A 27,664-nucleotide genomic window follows, 5' to 3' on the forward strand; every position below is an offset into this window, starting at 1 on the left:
TCTTTCATCCTACTTCGATTTAAGTAGACCCAGGGCTTCATGAATAATCCTCCAGCTTTAAGGATCTGTTCAATGTTGAAGGTGAGGAGTTTCAGGTGGTCAATTTGTTGTGTGAGGTCAGGACATCATCAACAGACATCTTCCTCCAGCACACGTTTGTGCCAGTGTAGTTCAGGGCTGTGGTGATCGCCGCTCACATACATCAAGCCATTTCTCATCATCTCCACCTCTCATTCTTCAGCCAGTGTCATTTCTTTCCCTCCAGGTTGGCAATTCCTGCAGCGACATCCTCCACATTTCGGCTCATAAGCGACTCTGATGCTTTCCCATTCCCACAACTTCAGAAAGTCTCTGCTGCTAGTGGCTGTATTGGACTGGATGCCAGGATGGAGACTGGGAGGAGACTGGATCTTTACAGGTGAGTTCACTGTACTTGACTGCTGTGGTTCTCATGGATCTTTCAATATGTCTCTGACATATGGACCATTAAGCCAACTTCTTCGAAGAGGTCTGGGTGCATGCTTCCAATGGTTTTGTCAAGCGGGTCGTCTCAGAGTACCAGGTCACAGACAGAATGAACTTTCTGGGGTACTAACTGGCCTTTATGACTGATCAGGAGTTTTGTTTCTCTGGGTCTTGTGAGGTCTTTGAGGGGAACATGGGCTTGGTGTCTTACTTCTTCTCTCAGTAAGTTCTGACCTAGGTGCATTTTCTTCTTCTTCTTGGAAAAGTTCACAGCAACCATGACATGTAGCTTGTCATCCTCAATGGTGTAACCCAGGCCGAGGGCTTTGTTATCCTCTTCAGTGAGTTGGTTTGGCAGGATCACCGTCTTTGACTCCATGTTTCCACACTTTGGCTCTTTCCTCCCACCTTGACTGGAGTAGATCCAGGGCTTCATGAATAATCCTCCAGCTTTAAGGATCTGTTCGATGTTGAAGGTGAGGAGTTTCAGGTGGTCGAAGTTGTTGTGTGAGGTTAGGACATCATCAACACAGGCGTCTTCCTCCTGCACACATTTCACTTCTTTGAAGGAGGCAAGTTGGCAGTCTCTAGAATGGCAACTTGGGCTATGCAACCAGCTGGTTTGTCTCCGATATTTACTCTTGTTATGGCGAAATCTTCTATCTCAGCATCTTCAGTGTCGTGCCACAGGAACCTGTGCAAATAGACCTCTCTCTCCTACAACCAGACGGAGTTGTACATCTTACAGATGTCACCAAGGGCAGCAGAGACACCAGCCTGGAATCTCAGCAGGGCTGCTTTAATTGGGTTTAGCACATCAGGGCCTTTGATCAGTGTATCATTCAAGCTCAGGCCTCTGTACTTCTGGCTGCTGTTTCACACTAGCCTCGCTGGGGTGAAGACAGAATGCAGATTTGGTGCGATCAGGTGACTTATGTACCACACCGACCTGGTCCAGCTCTTCAGAACTTCTTTGGACAGCTTCACTGGAGCTTTGCGATTAATCACTTCATGGACTTGTGAAGCATAGGCCAACCTTCACTCTGGTTCCTTCACCAGCTGCTGGTCTGGTCCATAGCAGATCAGTTGATGCGACTTGAGAGTTCCCCTTAGAGCGTTGACGCGTATCTTGAGGAGGTAGCGCTTAGTTGCAACAGACACCTTCGTCCCTCCGACACCATGGACCACCAGCATCACGTCTTCACTTCTAAGGTTCAACTTGCTTGCAGCTTTATGTGTGATGTAGTTTGTCTGATGCCAGATCAGTGAGCGTCCCCATCCTTTGTCCATCGTTGGCTGTGACGTCAAGTAGCATCAGGATAACTGGGTATTCGTTTAAGCCATTCTCCTCAAGAAAGCCTCTCCCAGCTGTGGTGGAATTGTATGCCCTGGACGAGATGTTGCAGAAGCCGTTTCAACACTGCTGTGCCAGCTCAGGTGGAAGTTTGCAGTCTGGATTCCCGCACAGGTAAGCAGTCTTTCTGCAGTAATCACCGTTGTGGACTTTGAGGCACCAAGTTGTTGTGCTGTGGCCCTCTTCTTCGATGGCTTTAGGTTGGTCCTAAACTTTCTGCAGAAATACAGTCTCTTTCTGTGCTTTGGGTCACCACAGATGATGCAGCCTGTTGTGTCACTGCTGGACTTGGTTGTCTTTGTTCTGGCGTACTTTAGGAACATCATTTTCTCCTTGGTGGGTTCGACGGCGTCTCTTAGCTGATCTAGTTGTTCATATATGGATTCTTGTGATCTCAGGAAGGTGATGAGCTTGTTAATAGTGTTTCCCTCGTCTGCAGTATAGGTGAGTCAGTCCTTTATCAGTTTCTGGGAGCTTGCTCTCAATGGATTTAGTCACTAGTGGATTCTTTATGGCATCCACACTTTGCAGTGTGGACAAGGCAGCATCTCAGGTGTCTCGTATGTAGTAAATTATTTTTACTTCTTGAAAAGCTCTTTGGATCAGGATAGCTCCCTTCTGCTTTGCAGGAGCCACAAGATCGTAGAGACCCGAGACTTGGCTTAATAGTTTCTTTCTGGTGAGTGGATCTTGGGCTTGGTGTCTTACTTTTTCTCTCAGTAAGTTCTGACCTAGGCGCATTTTCTTCTTCTTCTTCTTGGAAAAGTTCACAGCAACCATGACATGTAGCTTGTCATCCTCAATGGTGTAACCCAGGATGAGGGCTTTGTTATCCTCTTCAGTGAGTTGGTTTGGCAGGATCACAGTCTTTGACTCCATGTTTCCACACTTTGGCTCTCTCCTCCCACCTTGACTGGAGTAGACCCAGGGCTTCATGAATAATCCTCCAGCTTTAAGGATCTGTTCGATGTTGAAGGTGAGGAGTTTCAGGTGGTCGAAGTTGTTGTGTGAGGTTAGGACATCATCAACACAGGCGTCTTCCTCCAGCACACATTTCACTTCTTTGAAGGAGGCAAGTTGGAAGTCTCTAGAATGGCAACTTGGGCTATGCAACCAGCTGGTTTGTCTCCGATCTTTACTCTTGTTATGGCGAAATCTTCTATCTCAGCATCTTCAGTGTCGTGCCACAGGAACCTGTGCAAATAGACCTCTCTCTCCTACAACCAGACGGAGTTGTACATCTTACAGATGTCACCAAGGGCAGCAGAGACACCAGCCTGGAATCTCAGCAGGGCTGCTTTAATTGGGTTTAGCACATCAGGGCCTTTGATCAGTGTATCATTCAAGCTCAGGCCTCTGTACTTCTGGCTGCCGTTTCACACTAGCCTCGCTGGGGTGAAGACAGAATGCAGATTTGGTGCAATCAGGTGACTTATGTACCACACCGGCCTGGTCCAGCTCTCCAGAACTTCTTTGGACAGCTTCACTGGAGCTTTGCAATTAATCACTTCATGGACTTGTGAAGCATAGGCCAACCTTCACTCTGGTTCCTTCACCAGCTGCTTCTCCATTCTGAGGAATGCGGCCTCAACTGCTCTCTTGTTGTTGGGTAGAGATGCTGGATCTTCTGTCCATGGATACTTGGCATGCCAGTGTAGTTCAGGGCTGTGGTGATCTCCGCTCACATACATCAAGCCATTTCTCACCATCTCTATCTCTCATTTGTCAGCCAGTGTCATTTCTTTCCCTCCAGGTTGGCAATTCCCACAGCAACATCCTCCACATTTCGGCTCACAGGCAGCTCCGATGCTTTCCCATTCCCACAACTTCAGAAAGTCTCTGCTGTTTGTGGCTGTATTGGACTGGATGCCAGGATGGAGACTGGATCTTTACAGGTGAGTTCACTGTACTTGACTGCTGTGGTTCTCATGGATCTTTCAAAATGTCTCTGACATATGGGCCATTAAGCCAACTTCTTCGAAGAGGTCTGGGTGCGTGCCTCCAATGGTTTTGCAAAGCAGGCGGTCTCAGAGTACCGGGTCACAGACAGAATGAACTTTCTGGGGTACTAACTGGCCTTTATGACTGATCAGGAGTTTTGTTTCTCTGGGTCTTGTGAGGTCTTTGAGGGGAACAACTTCTATAACTTAGCAGCTGGAACATGAGTGCGAACTTTTGTGATTTCATCAAGTCCATAGCAGATCAGTTGATGCGACTTGAGAGTTCCTCTTAGAGCGTTGACGCGTATCTTGAGGAGGTAGCGCTTAGTTGCAACAGACACCTTCGTCCCTCCGACGCCGTGGACCACCAGCATCACGTCTTCACTTCTAAGGTTCAACTTGCTTGCAGCTTTATGTGTGATGTAGTTTGTCTGATGCCAGATCAGTGAGCGTCCCCATCCTTTGTCCATCGTTGGCTGTGACGTCAAGTAGCATCAGGATAACTGGGTATTCGTTTAAGCCATTCTCCTCAAGAAAGCCTCTCCCAGCTGTGGTGGAATTGTATGCCCTGGACGAGATGTTGCAGAAGCCGTTTCAACACTGCTGTGCCAGCTCAGGTGGAAGTTTGGAGAGAAACTGTTCTTGGGCCCTCAGCTCTCACTGGATCAGATTTGGGTGTTCTTTGGGACTGGGGTCTGGCAGCTAGACAAAGATAGTGGTGTTGGTCTTTGCAGTCTGGATTCCCGTACAGGTAAGCAGTCTTTCTGCAGTAATCACCGTTGTGGACTTTGAGGCACCAAGTTGTTGTGCTCCGGCCCTCTTCTTCGATGGCTTTAGGTTGGTCCTAAACTTTCTGCAGAAATACAGTCTCTTTCTGTGCTTTGGGTCACCACAGATGATGCAGCCTGTTGTGTCACTGCTGGACTTTGTTGTCTTTGTTCTGGCGTACTTTAGGAACATCATTTTCTCCTTGGTGGGTTCGACGGCGTCTCTTAGCTGATCTAGTTGTTCATATATGGATTCTTGTGATCTCAGGAAGGTGATGAGCTTGTTAATAGTGTTTCCCTCGTCTGCAGTATAGGTGAGCCAGTCCTTTATCAGTTTCTGGGAGCTTACTCTAAATGGATTTAGTCTCTAGTGGATTCTTTATGGCGTCCACACTTCCCAGTTCACTTAAATCATAAAGGGCCTTTTCCACAGTTTGGATGAGCGCTATGATTCCTCTTGGCTGGCCGCTCCTGACCAGTGGAATTGGTTGTAGCTCTTAGATGATCTCGACAACAATTGTGGCTTTGTTCCTGAACCGATTGTCCAAGACTTGAAAGATCTCATCTGATGAGCTGTACATTGACAAGCGAAGATCTTTGGCCACCCTGTCGTCAAGGCTATCGAGCAGTTGAAATTTCTTCATTTATTTTGAGCCGGTCAGTTCACCTTGCTTCTGCAGAGCTTCCCATTCTTTCCTCTGTCTGTAGTAGTCTCGCTTGTGGTCGGCAAACTTTGGCAGGGCTGTGGCTTTCAGCTTTATCGCTGCTACTAGAGCTAAGCCGTGAACTGAGATGGGTTCTTGTTGAGCATCCTCCTTTATACTTGCTGCTTTGATGAGGGAAGCGCCTCAAGCCCTCTTACACAGCGACTGAAATCTTTTTGCTGAGCTGGTGGAGCCCAGCGGTTCCAGTTCTGGTGCGCTTCTTTTGCCTTGTTCACCAACTTCTCTATGTGGGTCAGCATAAACTCATATGCCTCCAGAGTTGTGTCCTGCTGAGTGGAGGAGACGTTCTCCCACTCAGCCTCCGCAACTTGTAGAGCGAGGGACAGTTCTTTTTCTCCATATGTGGCCCGCAGTGTCTCAACGAGTTTAACTTCTTTAGCCTTTTGCTCACATTCTTTCCCTGTCTTCTCTATGTCGGCTCTCTGTAGGTCGCTCAGCTCCTCTGCAGTAGCTGCCTTGCACTCTGCCATGTCAGCGGCCTCCACATCTTCATTTGCCTCCATAACTCTGAAGCCTTCTAGTGTAAGCTTCTTGAAGTTCTCTTGTAACTCCTCCATAGACATCTCCATGTGAGTTCTTGTAATGCTACTGGCAAGACGAGAGAAAAGTCTCTTAACCGTGGTCCTCTCTACTTTCAGTTCAGGCAGGCTTTATCCTTCAGGCCCCAGGTGGAGTCCTCTCCCTCGTGGTTGTGGCCACAAGTAGAGTCTTCGCTGGTCACGGCCGGTTTTTGTCATCGGTGTCTTTACAGCGTCATGGATTCCCACACCTGAAAAAGGAAGGACTTGATCAGACTTCAGGATTTCACTGGTTGTTTTCTTTTATTTAAAGCAATACACAGAAGGAGGGAAGGTGAAAAACCTAGTCACAAAACAAATAAATAATTTAATTACATAAATAAAGCCAATGTAAATAAAATTCAGTATTTCCCATCAACCAAGGTAAGTATTTAATTAAGCATTGGAAAATTAAAGTTCAGCATTCTAGAGCCACTTAATCTTCAGTCAATCCATTTTCACCTTGTGCATCAGCTCAATTTATTTTATACAGATTGATAGTCATTTATTTATATCACAATTTTAACTAAATATTTTAATTTCCATGAAACCAACCAACTTTCATGAAATTAAATTACATGAAACAAGTATTTTAGTTGATTTTACTGCAGGTTTTAACATCACTACTTTTAAACAGAACTGCCTAAATATTTTTAATGTGCATTTTAATACAGCACAATTCGCTGTATTTTAATCAATATTTACACAATTTATCTACTTTACCCAAACAAATCCAACACGAATTTTTGGCAAACTAATTTAGAAACAAACAAAGTAGGTAAACCGAAGAAACCAAACATAAGCACAATTTGCAAATCAATCACACTTTGGGCAGAGTCCAGTGACGGGACGCGCTTACCGATAGCCTCTGTTTGATCCAAGTCCTTTTCCCACGGGCTCTGATCCGTTTGTGTGACAGTTTGGGGCGATTCTTTTCGCGTCTGCTTCTGCAGTCTCAGCTTCCTTTTTACCTCCAAAATGGCTGGTGCGCCGCTTTCACTGCTCCGACGCGTGGCGCTGATTAGTCCAGATCACATGCACCTGCTGAGGCTGCGCGGCACACACTCAGCCACACCTCCTTGCAGACAGCCGCAGCATTTATCTTAAAATCAGGTGGTATTGTTGGTCTGATACTGACTGCACAGAAGGATGAAAGATAAAATTACATCTCTCAGCAAAAGCTAAGTGAACACTGTAGTAGAATATGGAGCTGAGGGTTTCAGACAAGCAGTGCGTACATGAAGAACAAGCCTGACAAACTGAGGACTAAACCAGGACTAAACTGCTTCAAAAAATCAAAAATGAACAAAACCTGCACCCTAAATTTTTGGGAACAAATTATCTTTGTACGTTATGAATATCCACAATATGAAACATTACACGTACAAGTATGAAATGAGAATCCCTGACAGGTATTTTACAGCAACAAAATTAAATAATAATTAAATTAAATCATTAGATTTGCTTGATTTTGGACAAGTAAGCACCACTGGAAATAAAAAACAACCCAAATTTTAAAGGGCTTCAGAAAGCTGCCTGATTGTCTTGTACATTAATTGATAAACAGTAGTGGATTTTACTTTCTTTCTTTGTATTTGAGTGACAATGCAGCTGAGCCATTGCTCAAAGCTTTAAGCTTCGCAGTGCACACTGACGTTGACTGCAATACTATCATATACAGTACTCTGAAATCATAAGTCATAAGATTTTAATTAAGTAGTAAGTTCAGTGCATGTCAAAATGAGATCAACCTGATGCAACTAGATTCATGTTCACAGAGCAGAACTACAGATAACAAATATTTATGGAACAGAAAATGAGCACAGTTCAGTGAAGTAAGCCTGATTTAACTGGCAATGCTGCTTTATGAAACAAGCATTTGGTTGGTCAGAGATGTTTGTTTACTGGTTAGTTTCCTGTCTGCAAGGTTGAAGCTCTAAAGTGCATAAGTTTTACACTAGCTGTGAAATTATTTGGATGAAGAAAAATAAGCATTACAAGGAGACAAAACTTTTCCACAAAATTTGCTTTAATTGACCATTAAAAACAAGTAAGGCTAGAGATGCTGTAGATGGTGTGTGTGTGTGTGTGTGTGTACTGCCAACTGGAAAGAGAGACAGTCCCTGTTAATGACAAGTGTATGCAGATGAGAGGGGTGATGCAGAGCTGTGGAGGAGGATGAGCCTCTGCATCTCGCTGTGGTGGGATGAAGCTCCCTGCTCTTGGACTTCAGATTGACTTTTTCCTGCATTAGAGCTGAAATGTGATTGTGTCAGTATCTGTGGACAGGCTGCAGGGTTTAACTAGAAGAGAAGAAAACGTCCAAAGCAAACCCCTCTCAGTCAGACACAGTGCATAGCTGAGTAAGGTTAACCCCTACAAAACAAATTCATATCATTTCATTGTTATCAAAACAATAAACCCAAGCCATTTTCCTGTTTCATACATATATAAGCATATATAATTCATATTCAATGTACAAAGATACATTCTGAATTGCAAAGGCTCAATCATTGTAAATAAATACTGCAATGGCTAACATTTCTCTCCTATCCTGGAGAGCATACACACACACACACACACACACATACACACACACACATACAAACAAACACACACACACACACACACACTCTCCATCTCATAATGAGGACAGGCCTCCTCTGATACTGTTCAATACAAAGAAAACACCAGTGCAGTGTACTGGTACACAGAGGCCAGAATACAGTCTCGTAGTACACCCAAATGAACATCTTGTGCACTGTACTCAGAGAGTACAGTCTAAAAAGAAAGATATATTTTTTTAAAAAGTTCATAAAAACTGACATAAAACATTTTGTGAAATAAATCAGATTGCCATTAGGAAGGGATATTATTGACAAAGAAACATCATCTTGCACAAAGGGGGCAGAGCAGTGCAGAAAAACCAAAAATGTCAATGTTAATGTAATCCTCAGTGTGGCTGCCTGTTTTATCTTCCCATAGTAACCTGTCCGGCACACTCTCATCTCTCACACCCTGAAAATATTTCAATTTCCTAATATGAAAGTCCAAAAATAATCTTATCTACACAACAGGATTTCTGTTACAAAAATTTGCTGTGTTATCTACATGGAGTCAGACAAATATTCTGCTCAAAGGTGCCATATTAGATGAGACACTAGTTTTGTTTCAGCATGTGGCAAACTATCCATTTTAAATTCTTTATCCTTTGGTAGCAAACATTACATTCTTTCAAGGAAAAATAAATACTTTGTCACACTTGAAAAGCCTGCAAGTTTAACCCTTTATGCTAAGGCATATTTTTTTAAAGTGTCTACAAGCTGGAGGGTAGAGCAGAGGACTGACAGAAACCTCCTGTATTAATAATAACAATGCAATCCGTCGATATCTCATCACTGTAACAAAAACTAACTCAAGAGAAAAGATTTAGTTTGTAGTGGCAGACGTTTTTCTGAAGGTTTTGCCAACAGAATCTTTGTCAGCGAGTTAGTTAGGCTCCAGCGTGTGTCGCTAAAGAATTATCATTACATTCAAGTCACAGAGGCAGGCATCTGATTTTCTGAAGACAATTACCTGGTGACGGGGCTGCACTGAGGTATACAGGGGCTGTGGGCTAAATGCTAATGCTAGCATGCCAACATGTTCACAATGAAAATGCTATCATGTTAATATTTTTTGTGAATGTTAGGCGCTAGAGGCAAAGGATGAGGCTCACCAATGATATTAATTCATGACAGTCAGACATGAACTTTCTTTTGTCGTTGCTCAGATATTTCAAGGCTGGCCCAAAGTGATGGACCAAGTGAGAGACACAGTCACTCGTACATCCAAAACAGTGCCATGTGTTATATAACAAAATCAATATTTTGAAGAATTCTGAACATAAATGTCAGGTATTCATTTTTCAAAAAAACTGAATGCTTAGTTCTGTGATTGGGATGTAATGGTAACACACACATGAGAGCCATAAAGTGGGGCTACCTCTATTACTTACTTTGAATATTAAGATAAATAACAGGCACATCCTCTACTAATACAGATACTAATGAATGAATCTGATGAATTGCATTCCCCTAAAAAAAATCCTGACTTAAGAGAAAACTGCAATCAATTAATTCAATCTGCATACAATCAAAAGCTGAGTTCTCAAAGGATGAAAAACATGATATAGGATCCCACACGATTGCCCCAGTGTTAGATTACTGAAGGACAACGGTCACATGCGATTATTTTCTGTTTGGACCAAGTGATTTAGCATTGAGCGGAGTCCAGCATGGGCACGTAAATGACTGAACTGAGTGAAGGGAACCTTAAAATGTCAGGAGGAACAACATTGTATTTGCTGCACAAATATTACAAAAAGGTTCTGTATCCAACAACAGCTTTAGCTCAAATAATATTAAAGGAAAAAAAGGCATTACAACAGATTGAAATTCAAATCTGTTAAATAAAAAAAAATGTAGAAAAAAGAACAAATAAGAGAAAACGACTAATAATAAAACAATAACATGCAGTTTATGTGAATCTGTTTGCACTGCTCTAGTCCAGTTTACCACAGAGTAAGCTCTCAGAGCAGTTTTTGCTTGTTTTACTCTTATTGTTCAGCTTTGAGGAAGAAAAAAGTGCTGATTAATCTTGCGCCTGTAGAGGAGGGGGGGGCGTCCACCTGAACTCCTCTGTGGCAGCAGGGGTGGAGAGAGAAGGCAAATCAGGCCTCAGGCGTCCTGAGGTCAGAGCTTAGTCCTCGTTGGCCAGGAGCTGCCAGACAATGAGGTGGCTGCGCTCAGCTTTAGCCAGGAAGGGCTGCAGTTTCATGGGAGCGTCCTCGCCCTCCTCCGCCTCGCCGTCCTCATCTCCTAAAGACATACAGAGACGTCATGTTCGTGTCTAGATCTGATGTAGCGATTGCAATGCTATTTTTCATCCACTTCACGACACAAACTCACCCATCCTAAAGTCGATGTATCCCTCTCCTCCGCTCATCACCAATACAGACTTGGTTCCTTCCTGAGCGGCGGCATCTGTCGCCTTGTCACCTGCTGTCTCTCCTCCACAGGATGCAGATGGGACTGCATGACCTGAAAGCACAGAGCCACAAACTGTAAATAACAATAAACACGTCCAGATTGTGTTTTTCTGGGACAGAACTTCTTGTCAGTATGCTGTATTTAATGAGATCCCTGCTCTCTGGCTCACTAGTTTTTAATCTGCATTCGATGCTATGAGAAACGAACCGATTTTACATACATATAGAAAAGCCTGTTGACAGCGTAGTGCCGTTTGCTATTGCACAAAAATCATTTCTCGTGTGTAGCAGCAACTAAAAGGATAACGTTTTACAACATTTCCTAACTTTATTATAATTAGAAAAATAATATTCAACATCAAAAGAGTTAAGAAATAACACATATATTCATAAATTTAAATATTAAGCATAGGAGCGTACGGCCTGGTTTGTTTACCTGGCACAGCTGTGAAGAACTTAACAGCATCTCTGTGGCCATGGAAAGAGAGCTGAGCGAGAGCCATGGAGCAGTAGGGAACAAATGTCCCAGCCGTCACTTTGTCGCCGCTGTCGTCGCCGTAGACACGAACTACACTTCCTGGTTGGTTACCTGGTGCCTTGGTTTGCTTGCTGGCCGCTAACGAAAGGGCAGAAGTGTGAAAGAGAGAGACAGAAATGGGGGAGGGGAATCAAAATAGTGTGAGCTTTAGTTGCTCGTAAAGCACCCTTAAAAAAGACAAGGAGGTCTAAAAATGCAATCACTACCTGTGCACAACTGTATTTTCACACATTTAGTGTACAGAACGTGGAGCCCGAGCTCCTAAACTCACTCTCTGTCAGGGGGATGGAGATGACGACTCCATTTCCAGTGCCGATCCACAAACGATTACATGACACCATGAGAGCCGTGATCCTCACAAATGAGAAGCCTAGTTTACCCGTGCCTGAGAAAAAGGCATAAAGACCAAATCTGAGTTGAAATCCGTCAACCCTTGACAAGAGTTTCTTATGTTCCATGGAGGATGGACACCTGACGAAATCTAGAACTGACCTAGCATCTTGCTGACGTAGGGCTCGATGTCAACATCCTGAAGGTGCTGGAGGGTATGAGCGTGGAACAGCCTGAGGGTGGAGTCCAGCCTGATGGACACCCAGATACCGTCGCCATGCCAGGCCAGCTGACGTACCTGGCTATCCTTACGAGGGTGTGCGTCAAATGACTTCTGCAAAGGAGAAGCAAATATGCAAAGATGGAGGCGTGGAAGAACAGTGCAGGCAACTTTTGATGTGTGGGGAGGAAAGAAAAGGTGAACAAAATGCTTTTCTGTCTCAAACAAATCTTTGACAGTCATGAAATCGTTGTGAATGTTTCTACTCAGCCTGAGCGAAAGTTAAGCAACCTGAGCCAATGTGTGTAGTGAGGTCAGGTTTGGGCTGTTTTCAAACGTTAGCTAATAAGGAAAAAGAAGAAGCTTCATTTGTCATCAATTATACTAAATACAACATAGTGAAACTTGTTTAGTGCATATAAGCCATCACTGACTGATCTGAATGAGGTTTTGCTTTTATGACTGTGCCGAAGGACTGAACGCAATAATGTGCAGTAAAATAAAGAGCGACGGCTAAGTGTCATCATACCTCAATCTTCATGGCTTTGGGCTGCACCACGTAGATCTTGTTTCTGTAGCCACACCACACCTTGTCATGCACTACGGTCATACAGCGGATGGAGTTGGGTGGTTTCCCCAGCTCTAACAGATGGTAGTTGGTCAGGTCCCACTGTCCATCTGACACAAACACAGGAAGTCAGATTTACAGAGAAATCCCTCGTCAGGCAGATACTTGACTCGTTTATCTGAAAATGCTCGCGTCCCCTCACCCACTGCTCTGTGGAAAATGGCTAAAGTGCCATCAGAGAGGCCCACCAGCACACGCCCTTTCACATGCCTGTGGGAGAGAAAAAAAAAAATCAGTCACGTGCTACACATCCAAAAGAAAACAAAAAGCAGAAACATGAGGGGGAAGTGGAAAATGTACATACACTATGCCCAGCACAGAGTCCTTCAGCTTGATGGAATGGAGACACTTTTTCCACTGGGCCACAGAGGAGTGGACGTACACACTGGAATCAGACGCTCAGTCATCAGATTTCTTGCATTCTCACACACAGACATACATAAGTGTGCCAGTCAAAGAGAAACACTCACCATCCGTTCTGTGCCCCCAGCCACATAGTGGGCAGAACACTGCTCATTTTCTGAGCTTCTTCTCTCATCAGGTCCTGCTCCTCTGCGCCGGGCTTTGAGCTGCTCACTCCATCTTTCAGCAGGTCACTCTCCCTGCTCATCACAGACGACAAGTGCCAGAGTTGATCCATCTGTATTTACTACTTACCATCGCTCTGAGAGAATCATTTCCTATCTGATGTGACAATACAGAGTCAGTAAACAAGGAAACAAGAAGGAAGTGAGTTCTAGTCTGAAGCCTGAGACACTGCTCCAGCCCTTTTTGTACAGAGAGGCTAGGGCCAAAACACACACACAGCCAACCCGCCACAGTGAGGAAGTTTCACTTGAAGGTTTAATGCAGTGCAATAATTATTTACCATCACACCTACATGGGTTTCATGAGGAAACAGTAAATGGTTTAACAGCGATTTCATGTTGTTGCTCAGTGGGTTTGTTTATGGCTCTTCTGATAAAACTGTCACTTTTATTGGACAGACTGAGTTGTAACGACGTTGCTGATGTTACCTCTGAGAGTAGTCGGCCAGAGCCTCCGCTGTCTGCTGAGCTCCCAGCGGATCAGTGAAGACGTGCTCAGTGTAGGCTGCCCTCAGGCCTTCTCTTTGGTCGGTGACTCCCACGCTGGCCTCTGTCGCCTCTGTGGCTTCCTCTGCTGCTCTGGATTCTGCACAGACAATCATCCCTCAGCAAACTGGGCCAACTATGGTATGGTGTCACTTTAACTTTGGAATAAACAATATGTTCACTCACTGATAACACACTTCGTCCTTTCCCCGCTAAACTGCGAGCTGTTGCGTCGGCCTCTTTCTTTTTACGGCCTTTAGAATTTACGGTTATCACATCATCTTACTTGTCTCCATCTATTTGATCACATGTGGTTGAATCCATTTGTGCTTTGTCAAAACACACCCTGGGCCTGTATTTATTGTTCCACTATCTGACAAAGGTCTATTTGCTTTTAGACAATTTAACAATATTTAAGTATTTATAAATATCTTTATGAATATCTATTCTTTGAAGCACAAGATTTCAGACAGCTTATTCACACATTAACGTCCGTGCTGCAAGAGTTTTGCTATTTCCTCCATTTCAGATTTTACCATTGTTTAATATTTCAACCTGCAATTGTCAGGAAAGTACAACATGTTAATTCTAATTTCCCTGCGTGTCATAAAACAGCAACATATTCTCTCCTCGTCTTGCTGAAAGTTGATTTGTGATATTGTTTTTCAGCGTGATTCTGAGATGCTCAATAAACGCGGGCAGTGATCACCAGGTGGAAAAGAGAACAAGCAGTAAGCATCTCTGACCGGTTTCTCCATCTTTTCCCGGACTGACTGCTGTCTGAGGAACAGCTGCCACCCCCTCGGCTTCACAGCCGACAACAGTGATGCCTCCCAGCATGCTGTCGCCACCCGCTGAGCCGCTGCTCGCTGACTGCGAGCCGCCATCTCCTGCTGGTCCGGTCTCAGGGTTCGGAGCTACATCCTCACCAGCTGGATAGTCCGTCTCTCTCGCACCTGAGAAAAAATATTCATGTAGAAAAACGAATAAGAAAAGATGCTGTTCCACATAACCGGCCCCAATTCTGCTGTGGGCAGCAGGCGTCAGTAATGAAAATCGCTGACCTGGTACACTGGCGATGCAGAGGACGTGGGAGTTGCACACGAAGAAGCTCTCCAGGATGTTTCCAGGCTGGTTGGCGTCGATGACGACAGCTTTAGTGGTGGATTTCGTGCTGGTGCAGATCCAAACCAGCGATGACAACTCTTCCTGCTGCCGCAACTCTTTCTGCTGGTCCTGCAAAACAAAGAAGACACGGAGCATTAAAACACTGTGTGCGCGTGTGTGTGTGTGTGAGAGCGGCCACATGTTTTTGTAGCTACAGGTACCATATGACTATTCTTTATCACCATGAGTCAGTGAAAAATAGGATGATGAAACAAGTAGTGTGAGAGTGTGTGTGTACCTTGATTTCTTGATCCAGTTTATCCAGGCTGCTCTGAGATCCTATTTTCTTTTTAGGGCTCTCTGGTCCAGGCACATCACTGTAAAACACGCTGGCTCCTACGATGGAACCTCCGTCTCTGGTTTTCCCTCCAGAGAGGTTCACGCCAGCAGCACACCACAGCTGAACAGTTAACAGCAGTCAAATACAATGAGATATGCTTACGACACTTACATGGATCCTGATCATGCTGCTATACAGCTGAGACACATAACAAGACCTTTTGTACGAAATTATACACCAACAAGCTGGAGGAAATACCTTCATAGAAGCATCTTTCTCATCCAGAGGTCTGAGGAAGACAGGAACAGGTAGATTCTTCATTTTACTCTCTGCCTGACCACCGTTGGCCTGAAAAATAATCAAAAACAGTAGCATAGCATTATAGCTCGTTTCTGTAATAACTTTCAGCACAACAGTTTGCCCATCCCCTGAAGAGGAACAGCTCCCTCGTCTCCTTACTTTGTATTTCTTAGGCAGACTCCAGCCGTATGCCTGCACTCTGCCGTCCTCCTTCTGGACGTGGGCTTTGACCTGCTGGTACTGAGCCCTCTTCTGCTCTCGCCGGGACACCATACCTTCAGCTGGAACTCTGCAGGACAGAGCAGGGCGTCAAAAACAAAGGATGTCTCATCTTGCACAGTTAGGTCTACTTCAAAAAATAAATGAAGTCATGCCATGACCTGCTAAAATACACAGAGTAAGACGCTCAACACAGCTGTGGCTAAACCCCTTCAAAATAAACTGGGTTATGCCTTACAGCCTACAGACTGAGAGATCGCTTTCTTAAGTTTATGGATCCAACAAAAGCTGAGTAGCTGCTGAATACACACTAAAATAAAATTTGTGTTCAACCTTATTGTTGGTAAGTTTGCTTTGAAACCACAAACAAATCTCACCATCTAAAAACAGAATGAGTCCCATCTTAAAACAGTTTCAAATTGTAATTTAAATTTTGAAATCCTTTTTAAGAGGCCTTGACAGATGACGAGTGGCCTGTTATTATTTTTATTCAAGTGGCCTCCATCTTTGCTTTTCAGTCAAAGCATCATCATTAGCGCCTCACCATCCCATGTTTTCACTGACTGACTTACTCCTCATTGAGGAAATCGAAGGCTTTGCTCTTGTCACTGGGCAGCTGCTGCAGGGTGCTGCTCCTCTTCTTGACGGACGGCTGAATCTGAGAGGTGGGCGCATTGTACTTGACGTTCACTGGGGCCTCCACCGGCGGCTTCTTGGCCGCCCCGCCCGACGAGCTGAACAAACGGCTGAAACTGGAGGTGTAAGGGCGGGGAAGTGGAGAGGAAAGAGAGGAAGATAGCACACAGACAAACATATAGAGGGGTGGGCACAAGCGGTAGCTCCAGCAGCAAAGGTAGGGTTCAGCATTTAAGGGTAAAAAGGTACGTCTCTCATGCCAACACACCATGCCAGCTTTCGTACAGGTAGCAATCACACATTGACGAGCATGTTCCCGTTATCTTATCAAGACCCCGTTAACCCGTCTCCCAAACAGCAAAGCATCAGGGCAGCTGTCCTCACACAGTGCTGGAGCGCAGGGTTAATACTGAGCACCGACTAGGACGTTAGTCAACAACACTGACACAAACAGGCCTGGACAATAATACTTTTCGTTTTCTCCCTCTACAGTACACTGTATCACATTACGTCTGAAAGTTTATATATAGCAACATATTTTTGCATGTTTCTAATGAATATTTTTGTAGCAGATAGCGAGACTGTAACTTAAATATAAGGCTCATAAGTATGTCTTTATGAGCATTTCTGCTTTGAACAACACACTCCACCCAAATCCCTGCCTTCCCTCCCATCTCCATTTCAACTCCCTCAACACACCTCCTGCACACAGATGTCACAACAGGCAGAATAAAGAAGGACACACAGAAAAAGGGCAGGAGAGACGGTGCATTTATCAGGTTTTGCTTCTAAAATCAGCAGTCTCAATCCTATTGCCAAAAACCTGCCCCACAGAATGTCCTCCATCAATCCAAACCACACTCATTCCTTATGACACTCAACAAAGGAGAGCCAGGAAACACAACAGAACATCAGCCTTTCAGATTTAGTTCTTCAAAGAACAACCGAGTTCCCAAACTCAGTTCTCTGAAAAGCTTCTTTGATGTTTTACTTTTAATAAAGAATTTAAGACAGTAAAGCAGCTACAGATCTGAGATCAGAGCAACTCCCTGCCAGGCTGGCTCTCCTCTGTTCAGAGTCTGTTCTCAAGATGAAAACATCAGAAGACGCGTCAAGATAAACACCGTTAACATGTCAACAATTTACCTACATCCTGGAGGAAACAACCATACGACATGGAATACAAAAGAAGAGCAAAATGAAACACATAAATAGTACAGTCATTGCACTGTTGGCATCTAAGAGCTCAAGTGAAAAGAAAAGTGCTTACAACTGCCAGAGGCTGGATTTCTTCTTCTCTGGAAGAGCTGGGTTCTCCTTTGATGCCCTGGGAGAGACAATTCACTTTTAATTAAACTCAATGCTTTAAATGTTTCTTTTTTTTCCCCCCAGTCAGATCTGCCATTTCTACTTGAAACATCAAACCATACTTAGTTTTCATAGCTTTGTATTTTTCCTTGGTGGATCCTCTGCAAGTACGCGTTACTGATCAAGACAAAGAGACCGAGTGCAGCAGCTCTCCGTGATCAAAACATAGAAATAAATAGAAAGTAATTAGGCAAGTTAGGCAAAAAAAGAAAGAAAAAGATGAAAGATTTACTCGGCTGCAGCTAATTAACGTCATTCTGTGAGCCGGAGGACAGAAATCTTGACTTCTGCTTTCTACTGTTCGTAAGAGACTTTCCACATAAACCACCTGAGCCTCACATCAGCTCAGCAGCTGGCGAACGTCAGCTTAACTGTCTCATCACACATATTTACCACTTTGAAATGTCATGATTATGGGAGTATCAATTAGTAATGTCCAGTATAGTACTAATGTAATCATTTAATTAAGCGTGAGTTAAAACTGATGGAATTTTTCCATAGAAGCCAGGGTGCAGCTGGTTAGAAAAACATCATATTGTCCACCCCTTGCCTGTTGTCTTACCGGATCATCTCTGTCCATCTGATTGCCTCCTGCAGCTCCATCAGCCTCTCCTTATACTGGTTCCTCTCCATCAGGACTCTGGCCATCTCCACCCTGGTGAAGCGCTTCCTCTGTGCTGTGGGCACGTCGCTCTGCAGACACAACACCAGCATGAACCCATTAAACCACTGTTCAGTACATACACAGGTTATGTATGGCCAGATTTGCCTTTTATTTCGATCGATACGACACAATACATTGAAGGGAATACTAAAGGCTTTATTGCTATGGAAATGGACATATTTAGAGATATTTAAACAAGGTCAACATTTAGGTAACAATCATTTAATCCATACAGGTGTATCAGGCATTCAGACACAACCGACAGCAAAGACTCACATCATCGTCGTTGTCATTCTTGATCTTCTGTTTAGCTTCCTCAAGCTCTGTTCGAATCCTGCAGGCGAGCATACAAACTCTTTAGCGATCATCTTTTAAACAGTACGCACGCTTAAATGCAACATGTAGGCTGGCCGGGAGTCCGAAACAGCTCACTTCTTTAGTTCCTCTTCTAGTTCTTTGTTCTTCTCCTCCAGTTTGGTCTTGGCCTGAGCGACAGCATCCAGCTCTCCTTGCAGGCCCTCCTTCTCACAGGACAGCTCATCTATGCGTGCTATCAGGTCATTTTTCACCACATTCAAAGCATTTCTGAAAACAAATACGCATGTATGTAAACATACACTCCAGTGTAATATCTACAACAAACACAAGGTGGCAACACTGTCCTGATACAACAGGCAGGATTTTTCCTGTTTTCATGAATGACCTAATATTAGCTCATTATCGTTATCAGTCGTTCTTGATGTTGACTATTAATACATTGGGTGTAAATAGGGAAGAGAAAGCTAGTATTTGGCATTCAACCCAACATGACCCCCTAATGTAAGAACGTCTGCAGTGGTGATATAGTTACTGCAGTTTTAAGTCTTATTTCATTAAGTTCATCAAGTGTTTCTATCATTTCATTACATGAAATAAACTCTCCGGTATTGTATAACAAGTACTCACTTGGTCTCCAGCAGCTGGGTGTTCTCCTGGATGAGATGTTCCACCTCCCGACCCATACCTGAAAACAGTCGGCCATAACGTGAATATGTCATTTGCTCCAACATTAAAAAGGGAAAAACAAGCAACCTTCTACCCTTCACACTAACATACTGTTCTCGCTGTCTTACCTAGAAAATTGTAGTCTGAAAGTCATGCAAGAGATGATGGAAGAGGTTTATTACGAGTCTCATTTGAACATATCTTGTCTCTAGTAATATTACTGCTATTACCATTCACAGCACAGTTGATTCATAGATTAAATCTATTCTGGGAGCACAGCGAGAGTCAAAGAAGGTGGTGAAACTGAACACAGAATCAGGGACAGGTTGAGAATAAGGGGGTGGTAAAAAGATCTGAGGGGAGTTTACTGTTACACACCAGAAAACTCATCTGTAAGGATGATAAAGCCCAGCAGCCAAAGAAAAACAAAACAATTCAGAGAATACAGTAGGGGAAGAAAATTGTTTAAAAAGAGTAGAATAAAAGTAGAGACTGTGAATAAACTACAGTATCATGAGAGAGTGAGGCTTCTTACCCAGCAGGTCGGCTCCTTCGTCCACGTCTCCTATCAGGTCGTTTGCCGCGGATGACAGCTCCTCAAATAGAGAGTCGGTGTTCCGGTCAAATGCCAGATTCTCTATGCCACCTTTAGCTGGCGTGCTGAGCCAACAGATAAAGTATGGTGAGCAAATGCAAAGCGAGGGGGGGGGGGGGGGGGGGGGGAAATCATGATTATCACAATGAAGGAGGTCAGACACTGCAATACGATCGATTTGCTTAAAGTTCCCATGATAACACGCAAACATGACTTTCACTTTGAACCCTGTGATACAAATGGATATCAACTGGAATCTGAATATAATATGTATACATGCAAAATAAACTTACCACTTACTTTTCTTTTGTCTACACAGCTGGCATGAAGCAGCTGTTAATTATCAGTTTGGGAAAGTTTCAGAAATAGGTGAATGTTTTATTTGCCGGCTGCACTACATTTAAACAAGTTTCTCTGTAATTGCTTCTGTGTAACGACATACACACCAATACAGCAATATGGACGGCAGCCCAAAAGCAATGAATGTGGGCCCCAACTCTAATTCCACTGTCAGAAAGGTGTGCAGGAGGGGTGACTGACGCCTTAACACTTAGTTGCTTTTGGTCTTTTTATTGAGAGGAACAAACACACAGACCTACAGCAGGCTTAACCCTTAAAATGTCGCTAATTTTAGGGTAGTGATGATGGCAAAATATCTACTCATCAGCCTACCTTGTTCCTCTGCAGCCATCAAGGTCCATGTCCAGCTCAGGAGTGGACTCTATAATGGCCTGCACTTCAGACTTCACCAGGTTGCCTGTTCCATTTAATACAGCCAGCAGAGAGACGAAACAAAAGAATGAGAAGTTCAGTCTATTCAAATAGCAGGTAGTTTATGTTAAAGTGATACTGGTCCTGTCTTAACATGGACAGGGTGTTTTAACTGCATTACTGACCATCATCTTTGAGGGGCGTAGAGGCATCCTGTCCAAGCTGAGTCTGCTGTCCATCTTGTACAACAGCAATGTTCTTGCTGCTCTCTGGTTTCCCGCCGGTCCTGTCCAGGTTCTTGGTGATCCCGTCTGAAACTTCCTGTTCCTGCAAGGGCGTGTCCACAGACCCCATGGTGACATCAGAAGAGGCAGTAGATAGGCGTGTTGCAGAGGCAGACCCAGTGGACACAGGGCTCACTCCAGTGGACAGTCCATCATTAGGAGATAGTGGTGTGGTGGACTGAGAGTTAGCACTGTTTGATTTAGAGGTATCAACCTGAGAGGACATGGAGGTGTTGGATTTGGATCCTCCACCTTGTAAAGACACAGGAGTTCCACTTTTGGAGACACCTCCCTGGGTGGCTGGAGAACTGGACCTGGAACCCCCACGGGCTGCGGACAATTCATCCTGGAGGAAGAGGAAGGCAAAATCAAGTGATTCAGGCAAAGACAACGAAAGCAAAAGATTCAACAATAAACTCCATGTAGTCAACATGTGTAAGAATATCCTGCATTCTTGGGTCACAAAAGTGAGATGGGACATTATCATTCCATTATTCCTCAAGTCAACTAGACTGGACTTGATTTTTTAAACTGTAGCTTGGTAAACAAAATCTAAACTCCACTTCATAGCTTTTTCTGGTATTTCACTCATAACTGATATGAACTTCATATTTAGGTCACATGACAACTAAGAAAATTCAATTGAATGTTCAGGAAAAAAAGCTGGTACCTTAAATTATGATTCTTCAAACTGTGAAGGTTCTTTCAGAAAAACTACACTAGCCCATAAATACTTCTGTTTAAATAAAATGACAAATGGTTACATTAACTGTGTGCACCTTCTTATGACTGGAAAAACAACACAAACACTAACCAATCACAACATGCAACGAAAACACTCCATCTTTCACAAAACGCATCCATTCGGATACGTTTCAAAGACAGCTTTAACAAGTAGCCTTAATGTACGCATGTAAACCCTGCTGCTTTAAGAACAATGAGGCCAGCTTATGCAAAAAAAGGGAACAGGTCAGTATCATGCAGTGCCATTAGATATAAAGTATGTTAGCGTTATTATATTTAATGCCACTACAGTTTGGTAGATGCAGTGGTTAGTGTCTCCATGAGTGACACACAGGTCTACCTGGTCCTGATCATCCTCCTGATTCAGCACACTCTCACCTTCCATTCTGATTGGGAGGAGATGTTCCTCAAACTGAGGGGTATTAAAAACCTTGCTTATTATATATTTTCTTGCATTCCTTTTTTAAAACCATTTTTAGCATTTTTTGAAGTTATCTGAATGTGTCCATGAAAATAAAACAAAGGTGTAGGAGTGAACTGTGTGGCGAGCAGTACTTAGGACTTCTTTTGGTACGCAAGGTGACCTGGTTGGCAAAGGCTTAAATGAAAATTGATAATAATGAAATGGATTTACAGTACCAAACACACAGCCTTTTGTAGCATCCAGAATTTCTATCCCTGTATTGTTTTGATCCGTTAATACCAGTGGCTTCAGTCCTATAAATAGCCTGGTGCCTGATGGAAAACAATCAATCAGGACAACAACAAAGCAACCATACAGGTCCCAAGGTCACCCTGAAAACAGACAGGAGCCTACAAGACTCAAATTACACATAAGAGACTTTCATTTTTCCGTAGATGTTGAATGGGATGCTATTAGAGCTTTAAACTTTCTCCAAATGTTGTGTTCTCCCCACCTTTGTGTGTCTCTCTGCACCGATGGGAGTATTTTCTTCCACATCTCTAGTCTACATGCTGGCGTCACTCTATTGTTGCTATAGTAGCACTAGGTGACCAATAGGGGGAAAGCTTCCCTCTGCTGCTACTCTGCTGATAATGGCTCTGCCCTAACCCTCCAAAAACATTCATTCACACAAATAAACACACACATTCATGTGCGTGCACACACAAACACACACACCATCACGTGGTGTAAGGAAAGGGCTCATTAACTGTAAATCTCTGAAAAATGTCAAGTCAGAGGACAAAACACAAAGCCACTGCTGTTGATCTGCACTGGGGATCCCTGGTAAGACTGTGTATGTTTGTGTATGCGTGTGTGTGTGTGTGTGTGTGTGTGTGTGTGTGTGTGTGTGTGTGTGTGTGTGTGTGCAGAGGCTGAGTGAGAATGATGTGTGTTAGTAATACTTTTTTGTACTCCAGGACTCAAGATAAGGTGCATAAAAAGAGTTGAAGAATTATCAAACACCTTGGCGACTAGTTAAGAAACACAGGTCCTGATAACGGGCCAAAATAAAGGTTACCAAATTTCCAGCCACTTCCTAAGTCTTACAACTTCCATCTGACCCTGTACTCGTGTAATAACGGCAAATGAATACTTATTAGGCATCCATTAATATTCATAACAGAGCCTTGCTTGCAGCATGGTTTCCAACAGCAACAATGTGAAGACGCTCTGTCCTTTCCACCCTCCCTTGAGGTTAAAGGCGGGCCCCCCGAATGGTACCACTTCCTCTAGTTGCTGGGCTCCAAGCCACCCCGTTACTCACACACACACACACACACACACACACTCACAGGCTGCTAAAAATTCTGGACACACTGAACAACCCTTTCTCTCGGAACAGAAATGTACTCTTTCTTTGGTGTTTGCTGGCATCAGGCGTTCCCATTTTGTTTCCACAACCTTTTTTTAAGTGAACGGGGGATGATGTCACCAGTCCCACCGATCCGTGGGAAGCTTTTCGAGCCAACTGCAGACAGTAACTTTACACTTTGCCATCAGAAATGAATGAGTCTATCTTTTATATTCATTCAAAGCAGGAGCGCTTTGTGCAAGCGGGTTTCACAGCGTGTCATACCTTGAGGCTGGTGTTGGACCGCGGATGGCTGAGGTTGTTGAATCTCCATGGCTCAGAGGGGGTGTCCACAGGTTCCCTCTGGAGGTCAGGGGTCATACCATCAGTCCCAGCAGGAAGTTGGAATATGCCCATGGAGATGGGACGTTCCTTCCTGGATACAGAGACCAATGGAAGGAAGGATGATTCCAAAGGAAAGAAACGTGTCTGAAAGACTGGCCTGCTGGTCAAGTCTCTCTCATGTTATTAGAATATAGAGAAAACAGGACCAACAGTCTACAGCCATGCTAGCAGATCCATGAGGACTTATTTATACACAGCTTATGCTACTGTGAGCTACATGCTAATTTCTACAAGCTAACACTTGCTGGCTTGAGGCTGATTGGAATGCTGTTATTTTGTGAACCATTGACTGATGGCTCTAAAGCAAAAGTCAGGGGTTTGCCAGATTTATTACAATTTAGGGTAACATGAACGTGTGTACTAAACGTCATCCCTCTAACAGCCGTCGGGACATTTTACTAAAAACCACAAATGTCAACTTCATAATAGTACTACAGAAAAAGTCAGATGATCACCAAGGTCAGTAGGATGCGTCAAGCAAGAAACAGTGAAAGTCTGCACAAAAATCTGGGTTCAAACTCTCTTCAGACAGTTCACTGGACACATGAAAACTCTGACCTCCTAGTGGCACTAGTGTGAAAGTCTTTAAGATTCATCAGGTGGGTAAATTGAATATTCAAACAGAATAATTCACCATCCAATAGTTGCTGAAATATTTCTGACTAAACCAAAGTGCTGCCACTGAACGGCATGCCACCAACCCTAACGTATTTGTAAACATAAAGAATTCCTTCGGTACAACAGGAGACCTTAGCAACAAAAGCAGCCTAGACACCAGCATGGTGCAAGAACATGTGATTTATAATCAGCAATATAAAAGTGGGGTATATTTCACACTACATAAACCAGGATGTTCTCATTAGTCTGACTCTTTCTCCATGTTGTTATGATGTTCCTACAGGGAAACTGGAAAGATAAAGCTGTAGTGTGAAGGGATGGATAATGCTTGGTGTGACAGCTAGCCTGAAATGACTTACCTACATTTCATTTGCTTCTGCTAAATTAAATGGGCAGGTTGTTAATCTTTTTCAGCCTGCACTTTAATATGCAGTGGGAGCAGATTATCATAATGTAGACAGTTGGACAAAACAAACTGTGTGACAAGTCTGAGTAAAGACTTCACAGAGATGTGTTGCAGCAAAGACCCCCTTGGGACAGCCTGGCAGTGAGTTGCTGAGAAGAGAAATAAAGCTGGTTGACTCATAAATTACATTACTTCCCACCTATTAGCTCAAGAAGTAACACAAAGTCTAGTGTGTCTGTGTCTGTGAAGGAGATGAACTTTGCCAAGCGTCTGTCATGGAGCTGAAAGACTTCACACAGCAGCACGGACACATCAGAAGAAAACAAATATCTGTTACCACCTCCAGTTTTAACAATAAAACTCATGGAGTTCATCTTCTGACTTCCATTATACAACAACTCTTAGCACTAAGAGACCATTAATATTTGTAACACATAGAAACACACTGAAATAAATACACCACATCAGACCAGGCATGCGCCACCACCTATTCTCACTCCAGTGGAGGATGAAAAAACAAAGCTATTGTACAGTGTGAGCAGAACAATTGGCTGCCACGGTGAAAAGAGCAGCCGGCACGCAGCGATGAAAAGCCCCAAAACAATTGACACAGCACCATATTGAGAAGAGGAGGTCACAAGCAGGACACTGATAGTGGCCAATGCTGCCTTTTGTTATTTGAACTGAGGGGTGAGGGGCGAAAAAAAAAATAAAATCACAAGCTCAACATCAGTCCAACACTACTGTTTCATCTCACAAAGCACGCTAACTAAAGGATGAGAATATAAACAGGTATAAACTCTGATGACATGCATAAGGTGGTGCAGTCTTCCAGGTATGACTCTGCCATTTTCCCCACCTCTCTCACTCTCTCTTGACCCACTTTTAGTGTGCAGTCTCACACGGTCTGACTATAACACACCCACATGGCAGCAACACCGCGACTGCATGGCTACAAGACTGGCACACATTACAGCAGGCTAAGGCACATTTAGATAAACATACACACACATACACGTTATACCTGCTGGGTCTGGGTAAGGAAGGTAAGGAAGGCAGGGCAGGTAGGCCGCCGGTAGAGACAGAGTAGTGAACCAGCAGCAGCACTGACAGAGAGACCAGTACGGCAGAGTTGATGACCACGGCTCCCCCTACAAAGCCAAAAACAAACAGCAGCATACACCCGGGGCTCATGGCCCCCCCAAATCATGGCCCAGTGCCTAACCTGGACCAGGAGGTTGGGGGGCACAGACGATGAGGTGGCGTCAGTGAAGCTTCAAATTCACCTCGCGAGACCTGTAACTGGACACTAACCACATGTGCAGCTGAGGTCAAAGATGCTGTATCCTTGTAGCTGGGAGTGAGCAGCAGAGCAGCAGGCTCTGTGTGCTGCAGCTCAATTGTGAGGCAGCAGGTCAATGGCAGAACGATCTACCGGCAGGAGTCACAACAGCAGTAATCCCGGTGGCTTCAGCAGCAGTGCCTGATTAAAGCAGGGCGGCTGCAGAGCAGCGGCTCATCTGCTCAGCCGGCGGCGGCTAATCTCCTCCACTGTTGTCCTCTGGCAGGTGATTCTGTCTTCCTTCCTCCTTTTCACTCTCCCTTCTGACGAGATGCTAACGCGGCTGCCGCTGTGCAGTCTAGAACACTCTGCCGCTCTCCCTCTCTCACTCCCATAGCACCCAGCTCCCCTCCCTCTCTGTCTCTCCCCATCTCCCTCTCTTTTGGATGCTGAGGCAGCTCGTTCCATATGCCTCTTTCTCAGGCTGCAGCTTAGCGGCTGCAACACAGGGAGACCGATCAAAAGCCGTGTATGGTGAGACAGGGACATTGGCAATGTGTCTACAACTGGAGGGACACTGAGGGGCAAGGAAATACTGGTGAGTGCCTGAATGGACACATACAGTCCATGATTTTAATGTCACTGTACTGTATTCTAATAAACACCAATCACACTGCTTGGACTGTTTTGTCATGTTACAACAGTGAAACACAGCGATTGTAGGATGCGTCTACAGGTATGCTATCAGCTCTGTGATGGCTAAAGGAGTCAAACAATGACCAAAGCTGGTACAAATTATTCTGTAGGGAATATGAACATCAGTACGGCAATCCATCTAATAGTTGCCGAGACATTTCACTCAAACCAAAACTCATGGTGGCAACAGGACTGGGAATCATTTAAAAAGTTACAATACCAGTACTAAAACCAATACCCTCAAAGTGACACTGATGCCAACAGATCGGACAATCACACATTACGTTAAAACAAAGAGAGCAGTGATTAGCTGTGACCAAAACCATACAAATAGACAGCCAGATGCAAAAAGATCCAAACGCAGGTATTGTTAGACTGGAGAAGTTTCAATACTACTTGGTACTGGTAGTTGGTTATTTTGGTCAATACCTTAAAGGGTGTTAAGTGGACCAAAGAGACTGACTAACCAAATGTCCAAAAGACCAAAAAAAGGCTGATGTCATCATTGAAAAGAACCAATCAGAGAAAAGACACAAAGGCATGTCCAAGATACTGAAAAGACTTCACAAAATGACATGACTAAGTATTCCAAAATCTCTGTGAGAAGGGTACTGATGAGGGAGGCCACTGAGAGGCCTGGAGACATAAAACAACTGCTGCCCTGGTGTTTAACGGAGTGGCAAAGGAAAAGTCCAGACACGTGACATCTGGGCTGCTGTTTACCATGAGGCAAGTGGAAGAAGGTATTGTGGTTTGATGAGACCACTGTACTAAATATTTGGCATAGCAGAAACAAACCTTTACCACCAAGACGTGTGATGGGGACAGCATTACGTTGTGGGGTGGCCTTGAACTGCAGCATCAATCAATCAAAACACCTGGAGAATCATGGAAGAATCTATGCCACTGACAATTAATCAAA

At 44.1% G+C, this 27,664-nt stretch overlaps 1 protein-coding gene across 7 annotated transcripts in view; it reads right to left on the reverse strand.

The window, feature by feature from the left end:
• Positions 1-7,823: 7,823 nt before the first annotated feature.
• Positions 7,824-27,664, reverse strand: part of spag9b (sperm associated antigen 9b) — a 33,808-nt gene continuing 13,967 nt past the window's right edge. Inside the window, exons 5-30 of one of the 7 annotated variants that reach the window (XM_046376234.1) lie at positions 23,621-23,771; positions 21,919-21,990; positions 20,736-21,180; positions 20,512-20,605; positions 19,780-19,904; positions 19,206-19,263; positions 18,693-18,845; positions 18,537-18,594; positions 18,159-18,289; positions 17,499-17,555; positions 16,165-16,344; positions 15,533-15,662; positions 15,332-15,421; positions 15,032-15,193; positions 14,691-14,862; positions 14,373-14,582; positions 13,570-13,726; positions 13,024-13,155; positions 12,858-12,938; positions 12,696-12,763; positions 12,455-12,603; positions 11,868-12,039; positions 11,647-11,760; positions 11,274-11,453; positions 10,758-10,889; positions 7,824-10,667 (exon numbers count right to left, since the gene is read on the reverse strand). In XM_046376234.1, the coding sequence (XP_046232190.1) occupies positions 10,549-10,667; positions 10,758-10,889; positions 11,274-11,453; positions 11,647-11,760; positions 11,868-12,039; positions 12,455-12,603; positions 12,696-12,763; positions 12,858-12,938; positions 13,024-13,155; positions 13,570-13,726; positions 14,373-14,582; positions 14,691-14,862; positions 15,032-15,193; positions 15,332-15,421; positions 15,533-15,662; positions 16,165-16,344; positions 17,499-17,555; positions 18,159-18,289; positions 18,537-18,594; positions 18,693-18,845; positions 19,206-19,263; positions 19,780-19,904; positions 20,512-20,605; positions 20,736-21,180; positions 21,919-21,990; positions 23,621-23,771 (3,592 nt within the window). In that variant the 3' untranslated portion in view covers positions 7,824-10,548. Of the gene's footprint in view, positions 10,668-10,757; positions 10,890-11,273; positions 11,454-11,646; positions 11,761-11,867; positions 12,040-12,454; positions 12,604-12,695; positions 12,764-12,857; positions 12,939-13,023; positions 13,156-13,569; positions 13,727-14,372; positions 14,583-14,690; positions 14,863-15,031; positions 15,194-15,331; positions 15,422-15,532; positions 15,663-16,164; positions 16,347-17,497; positions 17,556-18,158; positions 18,290-18,536; positions 18,595-18,692; positions 18,846-19,205; positions 19,264-19,779; positions 19,905-20,511; positions 20,606-20,735; positions 21,181-21,918; positions 22,029-23,620; positions 23,772-25,788; positions 26,449-27,664 lie in introns of those variants that run through there. The other 6 variants (XM_046376235.1, XM_046376231.1, XM_046376229.1 and 3 more) reach the window with 6 other exon arrangements.

The sequence above is a fragment of the Scatophagus argus genome, chromosome 21, assembly GCF_020382885.2.
Source record: "Scatophagus argus isolate fScaArg1 chromosome 21, fScaArg1.pri, whole genome shotgun sequence".
Lineage (NCBI taxonomy): Eukaryota > Metazoa > Chordata > Actinopteri > Scatophagidae > Scatophagus > Scatophagus argus.